A 17331-nucleotide genomic window follows, 5' to 3' on the forward strand; every position below is an offset into this window, starting at 1 on the left:
GGGGAGGTGGCCGTGTACCGAGGTGACAGCTAGAAAAGGAAAGGAACGGGAGCCCACCCATTCTGGGAGCACTTCTCACCTGGGAGGGGGGGGGCGGCTGTCCCGGCCGGAGTGACCCGGCTCCATCCCTGCCTCGCCCCCGAACCCGGCGAAACGGGTGGGAGGAAAGTGAGAGCCGGGGAGCGGGGCGGGGCGCTCTGGGGAGGGAAGGGGGGGCGGGGAGGGCAGCGGGGGGCGGGGCCTGGCCCTCCAGCGGCAGGGTGGCCCCGCCCCCCGCTGCCCACAGCGCCCGGCCATTGGAGAGGCGCGCTGTCCGTCCAGCCCCGCCACCGCCCAGCGAACTTCTAGCGCCCGGGAGGGCTCGGGCGGTGAGAGCGGCGCGGCGCTGGGCGCTGGCGGGCTTCGCGGAGACCCCGAGCCGACGCGGCCGGCGCTGGGTCCGAGGCTCGCCGCCTGCAGCCATGACCCTAGCAGCCTGTCTCTCGGCCTCGCCCCGGCGAGTCTAATATCCCCCACAGTTGCGCGCAGCTGCTGGAGAGCCGACCGCTGCACCCTCGTCGCCCTTGGCGCCTTATCACACTCCCTGCCCCGGAGCTGGGAGCAGCGCGACCCCCGGGCAAACTGGGGGTGTCTGCTGGAGCAGCCCCCGCCGCCGCCGCTGCCCCCGGCTCTGGCCATGGCCTGGCGGGGCGCAGGGCCGAGCGCCCTGGGGGCGCCCGGGGGCGTCGGTCTCAGTCCGCGGCTGCTGCTGGTGCTGCTGCTCTTGGGGCCGGCTTGGGGCTTCGGGGACGAGGAGGAGCGGCGCTGCGACCCCATCCGCATCTCCATGTGCCAGAACCTGGGCTACAACGTGACCAAGATGCCCAACCTGGTGGGGCACGAGCTGCAGACGGACGCCGAGCTGCAGCTGACAACTTTCACGCCGCTCATCCAGTACGGCTGCTCCAGCCAGCTGCAGGTGGGCGCCCCCACCCCCACCCCCACCCCCATCCCCCGCGAGACCCTTGGGGCGGGGACGCCCCAAACTAACTCGGTGGCACCCTTACCAAGTCGAGCCCCCCTGCCCGCTTTCTAGGGTGAAGGGTATAATCCTGAAAAAGTGATTTCCATCCCCACCCCCACTTGTCTGTCCCTTCTCAGGGACTGGAAGCCAAAACGTTGTGTAAGTCATCTGGCCTGCGAAAGAACCCACTCTTACACCCCGCCCTTCCGTTTCTCTCCCCTGCCCACCGTGTCTGGCCAAGCCCCTAACCCCAGTGGAGCTGAGGGTTATCTTTGCCAAGGATTCTGGCCGCCGCTGCTCAGTGGGCGAGTCCCCGGCGGGGCAGCCAGCTGCAGCTAAGACTTGGAAGGAGAGATAAGGAGCTGGGAACTTCTCCCTCACCGACCTCATTTCTCCCCCATATTTCTGGGTGGTTTGTTCAGTGAAACACCACTGCCCCGTTTTCTGCGGAGTGGCCCCTAAGCATGTAGCCCGCCTGATTGTAGAGGTCATGCAGAAAGGAATGGTTGCGTTGGCTTGAGTTTATTCTTATGCTCAGGGTTGAGGGCAGGTTTAGTAGTTGGAGGGGGAGAAAACACAGCTTGGGAGAAAGGTAGTTTGTATATTGGAAGAAGGTAGCTTGCATATTGGGAGATTGTGGTTGTTGTTTGCAGTCATTACAAATCTTTAAAGCTTATGTAATGATACAGAAAACGTTCATCCTACAGTTGTAAGTGAAGAAAGAATTTGCCTATACAAGGTGATTACAATCTTATAAAAACAACACCCAAAAAACCCCCAAAAAACAAATAAACACCCAATTCATTGGAAAAGAAAAAGGATTGAAAGGACATTTTTAAAAAGTGTTCACACTTGTGTTTTGTTTGATGAGACTATTAGTGATTTTTTTTCTTTTGAATTTTAGAAAAGGGAGAGATTGGTGAAAATAGGGGATCGTTATCCAGGCTAGCTAAAAGCTTTAGAAATCAGTGGTTCTGGTTATAACTTCTGAGAGATAAGAGACAAGCAGGCAGCTTACTTACTAGGGTGCATGTTTTTATATAGGTCATTTTAAAAGTTAGATTGTGGTTTCAGAAAGATGGCTGGGATTAGACCGTTGCTAGTGAAGTGTCCCCTTGGAAGTTCCAGACCTTCAGAACTAGGTTATAAAAGCTTAAGGAATGGCCCGCTAGCCCTCGGTTTGGAAACAGCACATATCCTGACATCAGTGGCAATTTTTTTGTTGGAGAAACGGCTTTTCCAGGGATATATATTTTTAATTGCATGTATCCTGGGGCAGCAGCCAAGCTGTTTTGAAGGACAGGACTGGATCCCTTTACATGCTGGAAAATAGTTACTTGTAACTCTAGACTCCATAGACAACATCTGTAAGGAGCCAAGCCGGCTGTTTATCAATGCTGGAGGAATTGAGGACAGCAACTGCACTCTCCCCTGCTGGTGCTGCAGTGTCAGGGACTTAACGTTTATATTTTCCTATTGTGCTTCATTATTATTCAAAGTGGAAACCTGGCCAAACAAACCCCTGGGGACCAGAGACCTCAACCTGCATCCCATCCTGCATCCCATCATTGGGTCTAACAATATCTTAATTAGGATACTTTCTGTTTCGATATGAACAATAATTTTAAGGGATAAAGTACAGAAAAGAGAGAATATTAACAGAAGAGGTGGGTCTGCTTTTTTTTAACCTTTATTTTTATGGTGATAAAGAAATGGGGATGAAAAATAAATCACCCGGCCCTAGCTGGTTTGGCTCAGTGGATAGAGCGTCGGCCTGCAGACTGAAGGGTCCTGGGTTCCATTCCAGTCAAGGGCACATGCCCAGGTTTCGGGCTCGATCCCCAGTGTGGGGCATACAGGAGGCAGCCGACCAACGATTCTCTCTCATCATTGATGTTTCTATCTCTCCCTCTCCCTTCCTCTCTGATATCAATAAAAATATTTTAAAAAAAAGAAAAGAAAAGAAAAATACATCACCCATCACCAAAATGACTATCATTTGATTAGTCTGTTCAGCTCTTTCAAATAGTAGCTGAAAAGGGAGGGAGAACTCAACGTTAAGTCTTTTAAGACTTATTAAGCATTGTACAAAAGGGGATTATATAATTCTTTGGGTCCTTTTTATACATGTATTTATTTATGTTGCCCTGGAAAGGATTACGAGAACCCAAAGAAGAAAAGTGTGCAGGGGATTACTAGGCATCCTTGTCTGAGGTCAGCATGAATGGCCAGACTCCCTATAGGCAGGTTTAAAAGTAGTTGTGTGCTATGCCTGGAAGCATTCACAACTCAGCTTTGTGCAAGCCTTTGGTCATACTTCCCAGTCACTGTTTTCTTTGCTCGTTTCATTACTTTTCCAGTTCTTCCTTTGTTCCGTGTACGTACCAATGTGCACAGAGAAGATCAACATCCCCATCGGCCCGTGCGGAGGCATGTGTCTTTCTGTCAAGAGACGCTGTGAACCTGTCCTGAAGGAGTTTGGATTTGCCTGGCCGGAGAGCCTGAACTGCAGCAAATTCCCCCCCCAGAACGACCACAACCACATGTGCATGGAAGGGCCAGGGGACGAGGAGGTGCCGTTACCCCACAAAAACTCCATCCAGCCTGGGGAAGAGTGCCATTCCGTGGGGACCAACTCCGATCAGTACATCTGGGTAAAAAGGAGCCTGAACTGCGTTCTCAAGTGCGGCTACGATGCTGGCTTATACAGCCGCTCGGCCAAGGAGTTCACCGACGTCTGGATGGCCGTGTGGGCCAGCCTGTGCTTCATCTCCACCGCCTTCACCGTGCTGACCTTCCTGATCGATTCCTCCAGGTTTTCCTACCCTGAGCGCCCCATCATCTTTCTCAGTATGTGCTATAATATTTATAGCATTGCTTATATTGTCAGGCTGACGGTAGGCCGGGAAAGGATATCCTGCGATTTTGAAGAGGCAGCAGAACCTGTTCTCATCCAAGAAGGCCTTAAGAACACAGGATGTGCAATCATTTTCTTGCTGATGTACTTTTTTGGAATGGCCAGCTCCATCTGGTGGGTTATTCTGACACTGACTTGGTTTTTGGCAGCTGGACTCAAATGGGGTCACGAAGCCATTGAAATGCACAGCTCCTATTTCCACATCGCAGCCTGGGCCATCCCCGCGGTGAAGACCATTGTCATCTTGATTATGAGACTGGTGGATGCAGATGAACTCACGGGCCTGTGCTACGTTGGGAACCAAAACCTTGATGCTCTCACCGGCTTCGTGGTGGCTCCCCTGTTCACTTACCTGGTGATCGGAACATTGTTCATTGCTGCAGGCTTGGTGGCCTTGTTCAAAATTCGGTCAAATCTTCAAAAGGATGGGACAAAGACCGACAAGTTGGAAAGGCTCATGGTCAAGATCGGGGTCTTCTCAGTCCTGTACACGGTTCCTGCAACCTGCGTGATTGCCTGCTATTTCTATGAAATCTCCAACTGGGCGCTTTTCCGCTATTCCGCAGATGACTCCAATATGGCCGTTGAAATGTTGAAAATTTTTATGTCTTTGCTGGTGGGCATCACTTCGGGCATGTGGATTTGGTCTGCCAAAACTCTTCACACATGGCAGAAGTGTTCCAACAGATTGGTGAATTCTGGGAAGGTAAAGAGAGAAAAAAGAGGGAATGGTTGGGTAAAGCCTGGGAAAGGCAATGAAACTGTGGTGTAAAGCTAGCCAGCCTCCATGCTTTCCAAATTTTGATGGGGAAATGCCAGCATTTCGGTGCAAATGCTACTAAAAGTTTCATGCAGTGAATCTCAGTTTAAACAAACTAGCCACCCTAAGGTGACCCCCTTCACCCACTACCTTCTCCCTCTCACCCCAGCATCATAAAACTAATGATTTTGCTGCAGACTTTGGAATAATCCAAAATGGAAAAGCCAGTTAGAGGCTCTCAAAGCTGTGAAAAATCATAACATTGATCACTTTAGCAGGTCGCAACTTGGAGCGTGGAGGTCCTGCCTAGATTCCAGCGATGCTGCTTTTCCCTAAGGGGTGGGATTTGAGCTGTGAGTAGGTAACTTGCAGGGAGAAAGATTAACTTTGTTTTTAACTCTTTAAAATTTAAAATACTAACTGGGTCTTTCAGATAGCAAAGCAATCTATAAACACTGGAAATGCCGGGTTCAGAGACGTGTTACAAGAGTTTTATAGTTTGGCTGATCTAACATAAACATTTTCTGTGGTGCATTGTCTGCTGTTTAGAACTTGAGGATTGCTCTCCCAAGAGGTGGTGTCAGAATCTTTCAGTGCCTTTGTCATAAAACAGAATTGTTTGAACAAACAAAAGTACTGTACAAACACACATAAGGTATCCAGTGGATTTTTCTTCTCTCTCTCTTCTTAAATTTCAACATGTCTGTTTGAGGCTGCTGCTGTTTTTGTGTTGTTGGGGTTTTTTTTTTTCATTTTACATTCATAACTCAAAATAGGCATTTTTATAGGAATTTTTGCACTGCAGCGTGCCTAATGAGGGGGGACGGAAGGGTGATTCACTTTCTGACAATCACTTAATTCAGAGGAAAATGAGATTTACCAAGTCGACTTACCTTACCGACCCCAGAGACCTATTGCATTGAGCAATGGGGACTTAATATATTTTACTTTGTGTGATTGCATCTATGCAGACGCCAGTCTGGAAGAGCTAAAATGTTAAGTTTCTTGGCAACTTTGCATTCACACAGATTAAACTGTGTAATTTGTGTGTGTCAATTACAATTAAAAGCACATTCTTGGACCATGACATAATAGTATACTGAACTGACTTTCAAACTGTGGTCAACTTGCATTCTCGGAATGATAGTGCCTTTTTTTTTCTTTTAGCATAAGAATGTTATCAGAAAAGTCTGGTCTACCTGCCACAATGGGGACTTTTTCAGTGTTGTAGAGGGGACTAAGGACAGCTAATCCAACTACTTGGTGTATAATTGTTTCCCAGTAATTGGCAAAGGCTCCTTATAAGATTTCATTGGAGGCAGCGTGGCCTGGAGTATTTATATGGTGCCTAATGAATCTCCAGAATGCTAGCCAGCAGCTGATTGGTTTGTAGCGAATAAAGTGTAGACCCTATGAAATGAACTGCAAACTCTAACAGCACAGGTCTTAATTGCCTTTTGCGGAGGTATCCAGAGCTTTTAAAATTTATGCTTTATGTTCCTTACAAGGGGGTACCCCCTAGCAGCCTCTCCAAAGTTGCAATTCTTTTAAAATTGTAACTGGCCTTTCTCTTAACCCGCCTTAGGCCTTCTAATCACCAGATCTCCGGGACAAATTGTTGACACTGTCGCAGGTTGCTCTCCTTGTAACTCTTACCTGTCTGCTTCAGCGACTACTTTGCAATGACTCCTTATTTATTCATGCCCCACTTAAAAAAAAAAAAAAAAAAACAGGTAGGAAAGCTCTTTTACCACTTCTTTTTTCAATAGAAAAACATCTCCAGAGACTCAAAATTCCAAATAGGTAGGCAAACTCTGGAAATAAGCATGGCTTTCTGTTTGTTGGAGCGTTCTGCCCTTGGTGCGACATGTTCCTTCCTTCTCCCCGCTGCTTTTGTGTGGTTCTTGCACAGTCCGAGATGAATTTGCATATACAGGCCTGTTGCAGGTTCTGGAAGGGAAAAGTCTTGAGGTTTTGGAGACAGTCACTAAGTAGGCACGGGAGGATGGGGGGGAGGGGGGGGCTGCTGGGTGTGCCCAGCCTGAGCACCTTGGCTGGCCTCTGGGGTCAGGGCTTCAGGAGCATGAGAAAGGGTCCTTGGGAGGACCGGCTGAACTCCGTCTGAGACCACATGGCCTATGAAATGTACAACGCGAACTCCCTGGCTGCTTGCAGACAGTTCCCATAGCTGGCCAGGGCCCTGGAGCCTGCACCCAGGGGCAGAGCCTGCCCTTACTCACGCTCTGCTCTGGTGTCTTGGGACTTGTTCGGAGCCTGTGGCCCAGGCCAGGGAAGGACCGTGCAGCCGGGCACTGGCCTTGCTGTTAGCATGCTGGGGTCTGTAATGCAATTTTCTTTGTCATGTGTTGGCGATGGTGTGACCAAGGCAGCACCTAGCAGAGGGCGCAGAGTAGGTGCTCAATATTTGTGAATGATGCCATAATAATAATGACACTAAGAGTACATGAGTGAACCTGGACACTGAGTTCTGTGCCTTGACAACTTGACTCTCTAGCAAAGCTCTTGCCTCCTGGGGGGCAGTGTACGTGATCAGAAGTGGCTGTGGATGCAGCCGGGTTCCTGGCCTTGGCAGTGTCACAGGGTATCAGGGCCTTTCCTTTCACACTCATGGAGAGTGTTCATGGTTTCAGGAAAGGAGCTTGTGGCTAAGGAGTCAGTTACCAATTACCCTGAAGTGATTCCATCCCCTCTTACATTGGTTTTGTCTAAAAAGAAAAGAAAAAAAAGGTCGATTATTAGCACATTGCTTGAGCACCAACTGTGCGTAAGGCCCTGTGGCAGGCACCGTAGGCGATGTCCCAGAGGGTAAGCTCTGTTCTCACTGACCTAGACCAGGACGCTCCTGGGTCAGCTGAACTTCGCCATTGGTTTTGGGAAGGTGTGAGTGTGTCTCAATTGCCATCTCTTTCAGTGTCTTCATCCCCTAAACCTCCTCCTGGGTCTTTCTATCTTTGATGCATCTCTGGTCCCTCCCCAGAATTCCCTGCAAATCGATGAGGGGGCTCTGACAGGAAGCATCCGCTGTTTCATAGCGTTTTCGTGGAAATCCCAAGGAACACTATGAAATCGGCGGTGAAGCACGTGAGCGCCCACATCTAATGTGGCTCTGGGCGGAGGCAGTTCAGGGCCTGGGGTGTTCCATGAAGCTTGCGCAGGAAATTTGCGGACAGTATCTTGCTAGGAAAAAGGTTAGGGCTGTTGCTGTTTCCTCTGGAGTCTAGAATAAATAGGTATACTTGTAGCTTCTTACACATGCCTTGGCCTCCGGAGATTTTATTCAGCAGAGCCTACGGGCACCTGTCCAGCCTCCTCTCTGACAAACTTTCTCCTCCTTCATTAAGGCCAGGTCTCAGGGCAGAGAGACGTGGGATAGGGTGGAAGTGGCCAGAACCATCTGGTTGAGCTACTTGGTTGATTCATATCCTTTTTCCTCTATGGAGACCTGTTTCCTGCTCTCTGAGGCTGCTTCTGAGCTGGCAGCTTGCTCAGGGGCCTGAAATCTGAGAAGGGGTGACACGTTTCTCCTGAGATGCTCTCTGACTTTCCTCTCCCGGGTCACTCCCTCACCTGTACCCCCAAACCCAGAGTTCCGGAAGCTTCTGTATCCAGCTTTGAGCTGTGACTTCACCAGCACCCCCAGCTCTGTCCTCTCTGCCCCCACTCTGCCTCCTGGCCACTGAATTCAGTGCTTACTCTGTTGGGAGCTAAGCTGGGACCTGAGGTCGAAAAGAGGAACTCAGCCCCGGGGGGCACTCAGTGGAGAGGGATTTCACCAGGATGGTGCAAGCTTTGGATTCTGGTGAGGTGACCTCAGCAGCAGGTAGGGAAGAGAGACACAGAGCACAGACTTTGGAAACACCCCCCTCTCTTCCCGCTGAATCAGTCTACACCCTGAATTTCAATCTGCAATAGAGGAGATTGGGGGAGAGTTTCAGACAATTATGTTGAGTCACTGGACTCTGACAGTTCTTTTTGCTCCTTTATTGTATTTGGGTTCAGAGTCCCCGGCTGGGTTTGTATCATGTCTGGCAAAGGACCCAGGTTATCGTTTTTCTTCTGGGCCTAGTTTACAGATCTTGGAAACTCGTAGGAGAGCATTTTGCTCCTACCTAGGATCAGATACCAGAGGCTTAAATAATGTATTTTGCTTCACTGTGGCCTGGCCAGAGCTTTCTGCTGCTGCCTCTTGCCTTGCCCGTGGGCAGTAATGGCTCGCGGGACATTACCAGGAGGGAGGTGGACCGGATGCCCCCGGCAGGCCTTTTCTAAGCCCCATTGCCCTAGAGTAGCTTGTTTCTGTTTCTGGTTTATCTGTTTCCCTTCTCCTTTGCACCAGCAAATTCTCAGTATTCACCCAGGCGATTGGTAGTGGACCTGTTTGGGGTCTTGTGTGAGCCTTGCCCTTCCAGCTTTTGTAGCTCCCTGATCCCCTGTGATATTCAGTACATGACCACTGTCATCCCAGAAGGCTTCTGAAAAGAGGGGCAAGAGCAAGGGCAGCTGTGCCCCGTGATGGCTGGGCCCATCTGGTCTCCCAGGTGTGCACCGTTCCCGCCCTGCTGATGGGCCCTGGCCCGGACTCAGCTGTGGGCTTTGACTGGAGCGGGCCTGCTTTCTGGGTCTCTCACCATGGGGCATCTTGGTGGTTCTGAATTTTTTTCTACCTCACAGAAATGTAAGACTTTAAAAGGTCTGAGGATGAAGGCCCCTTGAGCCCATTGTAGGAAGGGTGGAATAAATACCAGCTGGATCTGTGAAAAAATGAATGGGACTCCACCTGCTCACGCCACAGTGAAGCTGGTGCTCCCTGGCCCTTTCCCCAGAGTCCCGTGCCTCCCTGCAGCTCCAGCCACCTCGAGGCCAACCTGGAAACTTTCAGATGTTCGACATACAGGTACCAGGCAAACCCGGCTACACATGCCCTGAACGCATCGCTGACCGTCGAAGGAAATGGACCCCGCTTTTAAGGATGTACAAACGTGTGTCTGCATTGATGTCTGTACTGTAAATTTCTAATTTATCGCTGTACAAAATAAATAAATAAACTTTGCTATTTAATTTTTGTATTAAAGGAAAATAAACTTTTGTTTATTACCTCGTGTGTGATCGGCATATTCCTGAATGTGTGCGAGACCCCTGGGAAGCACACGCACCCAGCACTGAGAAATGGAGAATTCCGTTTGCAGGGCCAATGGAGAGCTTCTCTCTGAGAGCCTCTTTGTTTCTTTTTGCTGGGGCTGTTATTCCCCTCTGGGATTTCTCCTGGGTCAGGAAACCCCCAAGGTCCAAGGTTAATAGCATTTGTCACGACTGTGCTCCTCACTAACACCCAGGTGATCACATGATGCTTTGGACAGAACTATGATTCTCAGGCTGTCATTGCATGGCACCTCTTCTTGGCACTTCCCGTATGTGTGGAGGTTTTTATATACCTTCCAAGTCCCTTTGACTTACTCTGCTGGCCTGACAGTGTTTCCCTACCACTGCTAGAGCTTCAGGCCTCTTGAAAGGGGCTTTTTTTTTTTTTTTTTTGACTGCAGAATTTTATTTCTGGCTATACAATGGTTCTATTTTGTGTAGCGGACATGGGAGTATGTATGTCTCATCAGTCAGCCAGGAAAATGACTTTTTAAGCTAATTTTATAAGTTGGGTGGTCTGTGTCCCCATATTCAGAAAAACCTTCAGACAGAGCAGATTCAAAGCCATTAGCAGGACATTGTCGTGGACCACACAGAGGGGACGAGGAGTCACTACCACTGGAGATGTCTGCTGATGTCCCAGAGGAGAACATTGACCCTCTTGGTTTGCGTTTTTTTAAAAAATATGTTTTTATTGATTTTAGCAAGAGAGGGAAAGCAAGAGAAACATGGATCAGCTGCCTTTTGCAGGCCCTCTACTGGGGATCAAGCCTGCAACCTGGGCCTGGGCCCTGACTAGTAATTGAACTGGTGAGTTCTTGCTGCATGGGACAATGCTCAGCCAACTGAGCCACACCAGCCAGGGCCTCTTGGTTTGCCTTTTAATTGCTTTCTACCCATTAGTTTCACCTAAGTACCACCCTGCTGTGGTGTGAGTAAAAAAAAGCCTAGGGCACAAGGATCTGCACTACTGTTCTCTGTAGATTGCCATTATACTTTTATCTCAAAACATAAACGAAGGGAAGCATGTAATTTAAATTCTCTTCCCTGTAAAGCAGGCCATGTTTCTCATTTTATTACCTACTCATCAAGTAGTTATGAAGTTAAGGAAAAGTCAACACAATCTGAAATGAATTCATAATCCCTTGCACTTGTAGAAATACTCTCCATATAGAAAATAATTGTTTAAAAATTATTTTATTCTCATGGCATCTGTAAAGTAAGCAGAGCAGGCACTGCTTTGCTTTAGAGAGGAGGACAGAAACTTTGAGAGTCCAAGGGTACCCTAATGGGAGGTGTGAGGTTGGACACCAGGTCTTCTCTGGCCTTGCCCAGGGTTTCATTTTTGTTTTTCTTACAATCCATTATGGGTTGAACTGTGTCCACCCAAAAGACATATTGAAGTCCTAACCACCATGCTTGTAAATGTGAACTTATTTTGAAATAGGGTCTTTACAGACAGACGTCATCAATTTAAGACAAGCTTGTACTAGATTGGGGTAGGCCTTAACCCAGTGACTGGTGTCCTTACAACAACAGGGACATTTGGACATGTGCACAAAGAAAACACAAGTGAAGGCAGAGGCAGAGATTGGAGTGATGTAGCTGTAGGCCAGGCAAGAAACACCAAGGATTGCCGGCAACCTCCTGAAGCTAGAGGAGAGGCCTCCAACAGGAGCCAACCTTAGCAAACCTCAATTTCAGACTTCTAGGCCCCAGAACTGCGTGTTCTAGCCACACAGTTTGTTATTGCAGCCCTAGGAAGCTAATACCCACTCTTTTCCTCTGATTTCTTTAATCATTGCACATAGTTCATTGGAAATTGGTAAGCGCTTTAGCAGGCCATGAGCTTCTGTTTTTAAGGATTATGTAGCATAATCACTCTGATACATTTCTTTATCTGTAAACTGGGCACCTCTAGAATAAACCCCATGACCCCTGACACTCAACTGATTTGAGCTGGTCTCGGCTGGTCTCCTGCCCAGCCACCCCCAAGGGGAGCTCTGTGCACAGGGCCAAGACCTTGACTGGAATGTGGCCCCAAGGGTTTTTAGCATTTCTGTTCTGAGAACTGATTTTTTTCTCTTTCCCATTTTAGCTTTCACATGCAATCATAATTTTAAAGTTGAGCTGACTCTTGACTAAAGAGGTCAGTTTGGCCTCCTGTCTTCCAAGGTTCTGTGAACAGAAATAAACCACACTCAGAGAAGGGTGTTGTCTTAACAAAATGGTCCCAGCTGGGGTGTAGGACTAGGACCATCTCATTAAATGTTTTGAAAATGTTGGACCTGCAAAGGCTTTCAGAATAGACCTTGGTCCCACCTGAAATTCCTAGAATTACTGTGTCCTCATCTTCTATCTCATCCTTCTGTTAAGAAAACCCATGGATTCACCCACCCACACAGCAAAGAATTCCAACTTCTCAAGTTCCCAGGGAGAGAGAATAAAATATAAAATGTTGTACATTTCACATTCATTGCCTGATTTTCATCAGCTTCCCATTTCCCATAAGCACCCAAGAACCTGCTTAATCTCTTGGCTAGCCCATGTTATCAATGCCTTTCTCTTTAAGAGATTAAATGATTGGCTATCTAAGTTTTCTAAACTGCCTGAGGGTTACATCATTTCACTTGCTACGAGGTAAATGGGTAGAGTATAAAGCAAGAGATGGAGTTGATAAGGCACATAGAAAATCTAGTTCCATTGTTTCCTATCATTCCCTTGCCTTTGTATGTGTTTCTCCTTGCCTGGAACCCCTTCCCTCTTTCTTCAAATAGGTTGTGTCTATTCTTCCTTCAAGACTAGAGTCTTAGGTCATCTTCTCTAGATTTCCCTGACCCTCCCACTTGCCCTGTCCTGCCTCCCTTCCTTCTTGCCATTGGTATGTGTACGCCTCTGCGTTTTCAACTCCGGGAGACTTCATGGCATGGTTTGTAATGGTCTATCCCCCCACCACACTGAGCTCCCCGAGGATCACTCTGAGCACCCAAGGGTGCCTACCTGTGTGCCCTCTGAACATGAGTTTCAGGAATATCTGTGGAAGAAAGGAAGGTGGGTTAGGAGGGAGGAAGAGTTTTGCCTTGTTAGGTGGGGAAGCTGATGGCTTTGGTGACAAATGTGGCCAGCACAGAAAAGAAACCAAAGGTGACCACAAGAGCCATGACAGAGGCAGGACTTTCTGGAAACACGATTGGACAAAATTCAGAGATAATTCTCTAGCCTCCAAGATGGATTTCAGGATGATTACCTACCCGCCGTGTTGCTTATTGTTAAGTTGTCTCTCTTCCACCTTTTTTTCTCCTCCTCTACCTCCTCCTCCTCCTCCTCCCCAACAAATACTTACTGGGAGCCTACTGTATGCAGACTATGGGAGTGGGCTGGGCAAGGGAGAGAGGGATGATTGGAAAAACCGTGAAAGACAAGGTCCAACTCCGAGTCCAAAAGTGCAGATGACAAAACAGAGAAAGAATTCAGCTGTTATTAACAAGCTTAAAACTCCAAACCTGGAAAAACAAATCCTCTACGGCTTAGTAAATATTTGTTGAATAGCTGAATGAGGGTCTGTCCTGTGGCAGCCACTGTCTGGGGCGGGCACTGTAAGGGACCCCAAGATAAGTAAGACACAACCCTTGCCTCCAGAAGTTCATGGCAGCAAACCACATGCCTCCCATGTCCCTACCCCCTAAAGCAGTGGTTCTCACCTTCTGGCCCTTTAAATACAGTTCCTCATGTTGTGACCCAACCATAAAATTATTTTCGTTGCTACTTCATAACTGTAATGTTGCTACTGTTATGAATGGTAATGTAAATATCTGATATGCAGGATGGTCTTAGGCGACCCCTGTGAAAGGGTCGTTCGACCGCCAAAGGGGTCGCGACCCACAGGTTGAGAACCACTGCCCTAAAGGATCAGTGCTGCTGGTCCTATCACATTTACATTCAGTTGCTTCCCAACCGAAGTCCCAGGGCTTTGTTGGTTCAGCTTGGACAGAACAGCTTCTGAGTACTCAATGGGAAAACATTTCCTGGACAGTTGTCATCTCACCATTTGATCCCTGGAAGGACACATCTGCCTCAATAGGTGAATGTGTAGTGAGGACGTGGGGAAGAGGAAAAAGGGAGAAGGGGTGGATCCCAGAGACCATGGTGCCTTAAGACTTGGTCCGCTCACCAAAACCACCCTCTGCATTCAGCATGCAAAAAATAAAATTTTAAACTTACTCTTCTTGGGCCATGGGAGGCATTTAATCGTCAGATCAGCGACCTGCCCCCTCGGGGGCGTCTTTTCCAACGCCCATGCTGATTTATAACACTTACACCGAGTAGGTGGGTCTGTCCGGATGTCTGCCTTGTATCCTCTGGGCCTCGTTCTCTTGCTTCTCTCCTGTCACAATTCTGTGCATCCAGAGACCGCTCTACAGAAGCTAAACAGAGTGCATGGCCTCATTGACCCAGAGGAAGAGAAAGAAATGGGTGATCGCCTTGGCTGAGAACTGCCTGTGGGGAGTTGCAGGGCAGTGAGTCGTTCAATGGGACTGGAACCGGAGATTCTGGGAGTGGGAGGAGAGCAGGTGGGCCGAGTTATGAAAGGCCTGGGAGGCTGTGCTCTCCTGCGCTGGGCACAGGGAAGCCGGCCCAAGTGTGAGGGCAAGGAAGGCTCACCTCCCTGTGGGTGTCTTTCAGAGCTCACCCTCCCTGGCCGTGGCCTGGGGGCTGGAGAGAAGGCCAGCTGGAGGCGGGCAGACCAGTCTGGATTCAGACACGAAGGCCTAAAGGAAGGTGACTGACGGCAGAGAGACAGGAAGGAGGGAGCGATTTTCCCAGAAACCACAACAAACTGTGGCACTGCTCAGTGAGCTGAATCTTTGCTTTCTGAACGGCCGGTGTTTGCTCTGTACACCTGATACAGCACACTCCCTGCATAGCGAGCACAGATAAATAACAGCCCGTTGCCACCGGGCTGGGGCGGATCACTACCCTGGCCCAGCGCCCCAGGGGAGCTGGGGTCTCCCCAGTGAGACTCTCTCCCTCACAGCCCTGGGTCAGCAGGACACCATTTGTTGTGGCTGGAAGACACAGGGTGCTTGTGAGGAGACCCTCCTGTTTAGTTGTGTATATAGTGCAAAGGGACCCCCACCACCTCTTTCGGACTCAGTTTCCTATCAAGGCATACATCCTAGATTAGCTGATGCAAATTCCATAGTTAGGGTTTACTTTAGTACAAACTTAATCCCAGTCACGTCTCCTATCTGGATTTTATTTCTCGACACGGTTTTCTTTGCCGGCTACTGTTTTGTTATCAGTGCAAGTCTGGTCGGCCCAACCAGATCCACGGAAAAAGATATCACGGGCACACACATTTTTCCTAGTCCTCTTCCTCTTAAATCAGGAATTCTGTATAACATTTTCCATAAGTGAAAGAGAGAACCACTTCCTAGCTCTTCTGGTCCTTTTTTTTTTTTTTTTCTCTTTTTCAAACAACAGACCTTCCTTTTGGATTTACATCAGCATTTAGCTAACTTCCTGAACACTTCACCCATTTCCTGAACTTATTCTGAGGAAGGAAAAACATCCTCCTTCAGAAATAAATGCAAATAATCGCAGAGATTATTTTTATTAAATAAATGGTGCAAATGCAATGGAATTTCCTGTTACAATGTGCGTTTACTGTGGCTATTTCAACAAGAACCTGTTTGGTGTGATCCTGTGCTATCCATCTTATTCGCAGGTAGTCTGAGGAATTAGAACCATTATGTGGCTACGGGAGAGATGAGTTCTGAACATTTGCAATTTTTACTCTAAAAAAAAAAAAATGTTTTTAACTGGAAAAAAATCTGAACACTAGGGGGAATTGTTTTCTTCAGGTCAGCAATATTGAAGCTTTGCTCCTTTTAAACCGGGTTTCTTGTGACACCTAGTGGTGAATAAGGGGAAAACACCATCAGGACCAACAATCGGCTCCATGCGTCATGGTAATAATACTTAGAATTTTTTATTTTGCATTTGCTTAAGAGAAAACACACCCCTTCCAAGAACTACTTAGTGCTCATAGTGCCTAGAAATCCTGAGAATGGTGACATGGGAGGAGCAACCCTTTTGTGTTTCTGGGCATGTTCTCTTTTCTTGATTAATATTTCCTCAGAGCCAGCCCACCCCGCAAGGCTCAATGGGTTCAGTTTTAAGAATGAATGAAAAAAATGTGAGGCCTCGTAGAGGAAACACATCAGTATATCAAACTGGGTTCAGTTTTTAAATTAAAAAAAAATTTTTAATGAAAGTAATGTCTCTGTATTGGCGAGAAGGCCTCGTCCCACGGTGCCATCTTAGTGGAGAGGAATGGTACTTTTCTGGTGAATAAATCTCATTGACATCTTAGAGATATATTGTGGGCTGATTGCCTGTCATTTCTGAATGCTTTACAGGGCCCTTCTTGTGTTCTCTAGGGTTTGGCTGCGGCTGATTTTGAAAGAGAGAAGTGATAGGGATCTCAGAGAGCCTGCTTGCTCAGTCCTCATCCCCACCCCCAGCTGCAGAAGGCCATCCGGGACAGATGGATATCTGCCTCCTTGCACCATCCTCAGGAAGAGACTCCTTAATCCATCACTCGAGCTGACATTCTTCCTTAGGTTCAAACCCCTCCGTGTGATATCCAAGGTCCCAGTCTTCAACCCCCTCTTCCTCTGCCAGCCTCCCCGCCCACCAGTTCCTCAGGCATAGCCTAGGTTCTAGCTAATCCTGACCACTTCCAGTTCCCGTACACCTCCTGCGGTCTCACCCTGCTCTGCCTTTGCACATGCTGGTCTCCTCGGCCAGAAGGCTGCTTTCTTCATGGCCCTGTGCTCATTTTTCAAGACCCTGTGTAGCCCGGCCGGTGTGGCTCAGTGGTTGAGCATTGACCTGTGAATAAAGCTGCAGTTCAATTCCTGGTCAGGGCACATGCGTGGGTTGCAGGCTTGATCCCCAGCGGGGCACGTACAGGAGGCAACTGATCAATGATTCTCTCATCGTTGATGTTCCCCCCCTTCCTTTCCCTTCCTCTCTGAAATCAATAAAAAATGTATTTTTTTTTAAAGAAAGATCCTGTGTAACTGCTTCCTCCCCTGGGGTCTTCCCCCCAGGAGGAGCTGAGAACGCCCTCCTCAAGGTCACCTGTCTGTCTAGCTTGAACATCTACCACTGCATGATTCACATTACTCTCTAGTTTTGCTGAGTCGCGCCCCTAGACATCTGCCAGCTTTTCAAGGACAAGAACTTGTGCTTGGCTTGTCTGGGCGCTCCACAAATGTTCACTGATGTCCTGACACCCGCCATTTGTGGCGTTAGGTTGCTTCTCATGGCTACAGTGTTTTGAAAGGAGCAAATCAGGAGTGGAGGAACTAATTTAAGTGTAGAGTTAACCATCAGCAGAGTCAGTCTTTGAAAATGTGTAGAACCATTTATTATCCAAGGTGACCTCAGCCTTCACCCTCTGAGGAAGAAAATGGTTTCACA

The 17331-nt window shown here is 48.3% G+C and overlaps 1 protein-coding gene across 1 annotated transcript; it reads left to right on the plus strand.

Moving 5' to 3' along the window:
- The first annotated feature begins 310 nt into the window (after nucleotides 1–310).
- Nucleotides 311–9759, plus strand: FZD4 (frizzled class receptor 4). The gene is made up of 2 exons (XM_036324736.1): nucleotides 311–958; nucleotides 3364–9759. The coding sequence occupies exons 1-2, from the start codon at nucleotides 677–679 to the stop codon at nucleotides 4690–4692; spliced, it is 1611 nt and encodes a 536-aa protein (XP_036180629.1). The 5' UTR covers nucleotides 311–676; the 3' UTR covers nucleotides 4693–9759.
- Nucleotides 9760–17331: the final 7572 nt, after the last annotated feature.

Source organism: Myotis myotis, unplaced genomic scaffold, assembly GCF_014108235.1.
Source record: "Myotis myotis isolate mMyoMyo1 unplaced genomic scaffold, mMyoMyo1.p scaffold_m19_p_10, whole genome shotgun sequence".
Lineage (NCBI taxonomy): Eukaryota > Metazoa > Chordata > Mammalia > Chiroptera > Vespertilionidae > Myotis > Myotis myotis.

Bases quoted from the DNA above. Each gene is read 5' to 3' on its own strand.
- FZD4 (XM_036324736.1), top strand. From the start codon at position 677: ATGGCCTGGCGGGGCGCAGGGCCGAGCGCCCTGGGGGCGCCCGGGGGC. The intron at 959-3,363 runs GTGGGCGCCCCC...TTACTTTTCCAG, and splicing joins GCTGCTCCAGCCAGCTGCAG to TTCTTCCTTTGTTCCGTGTA.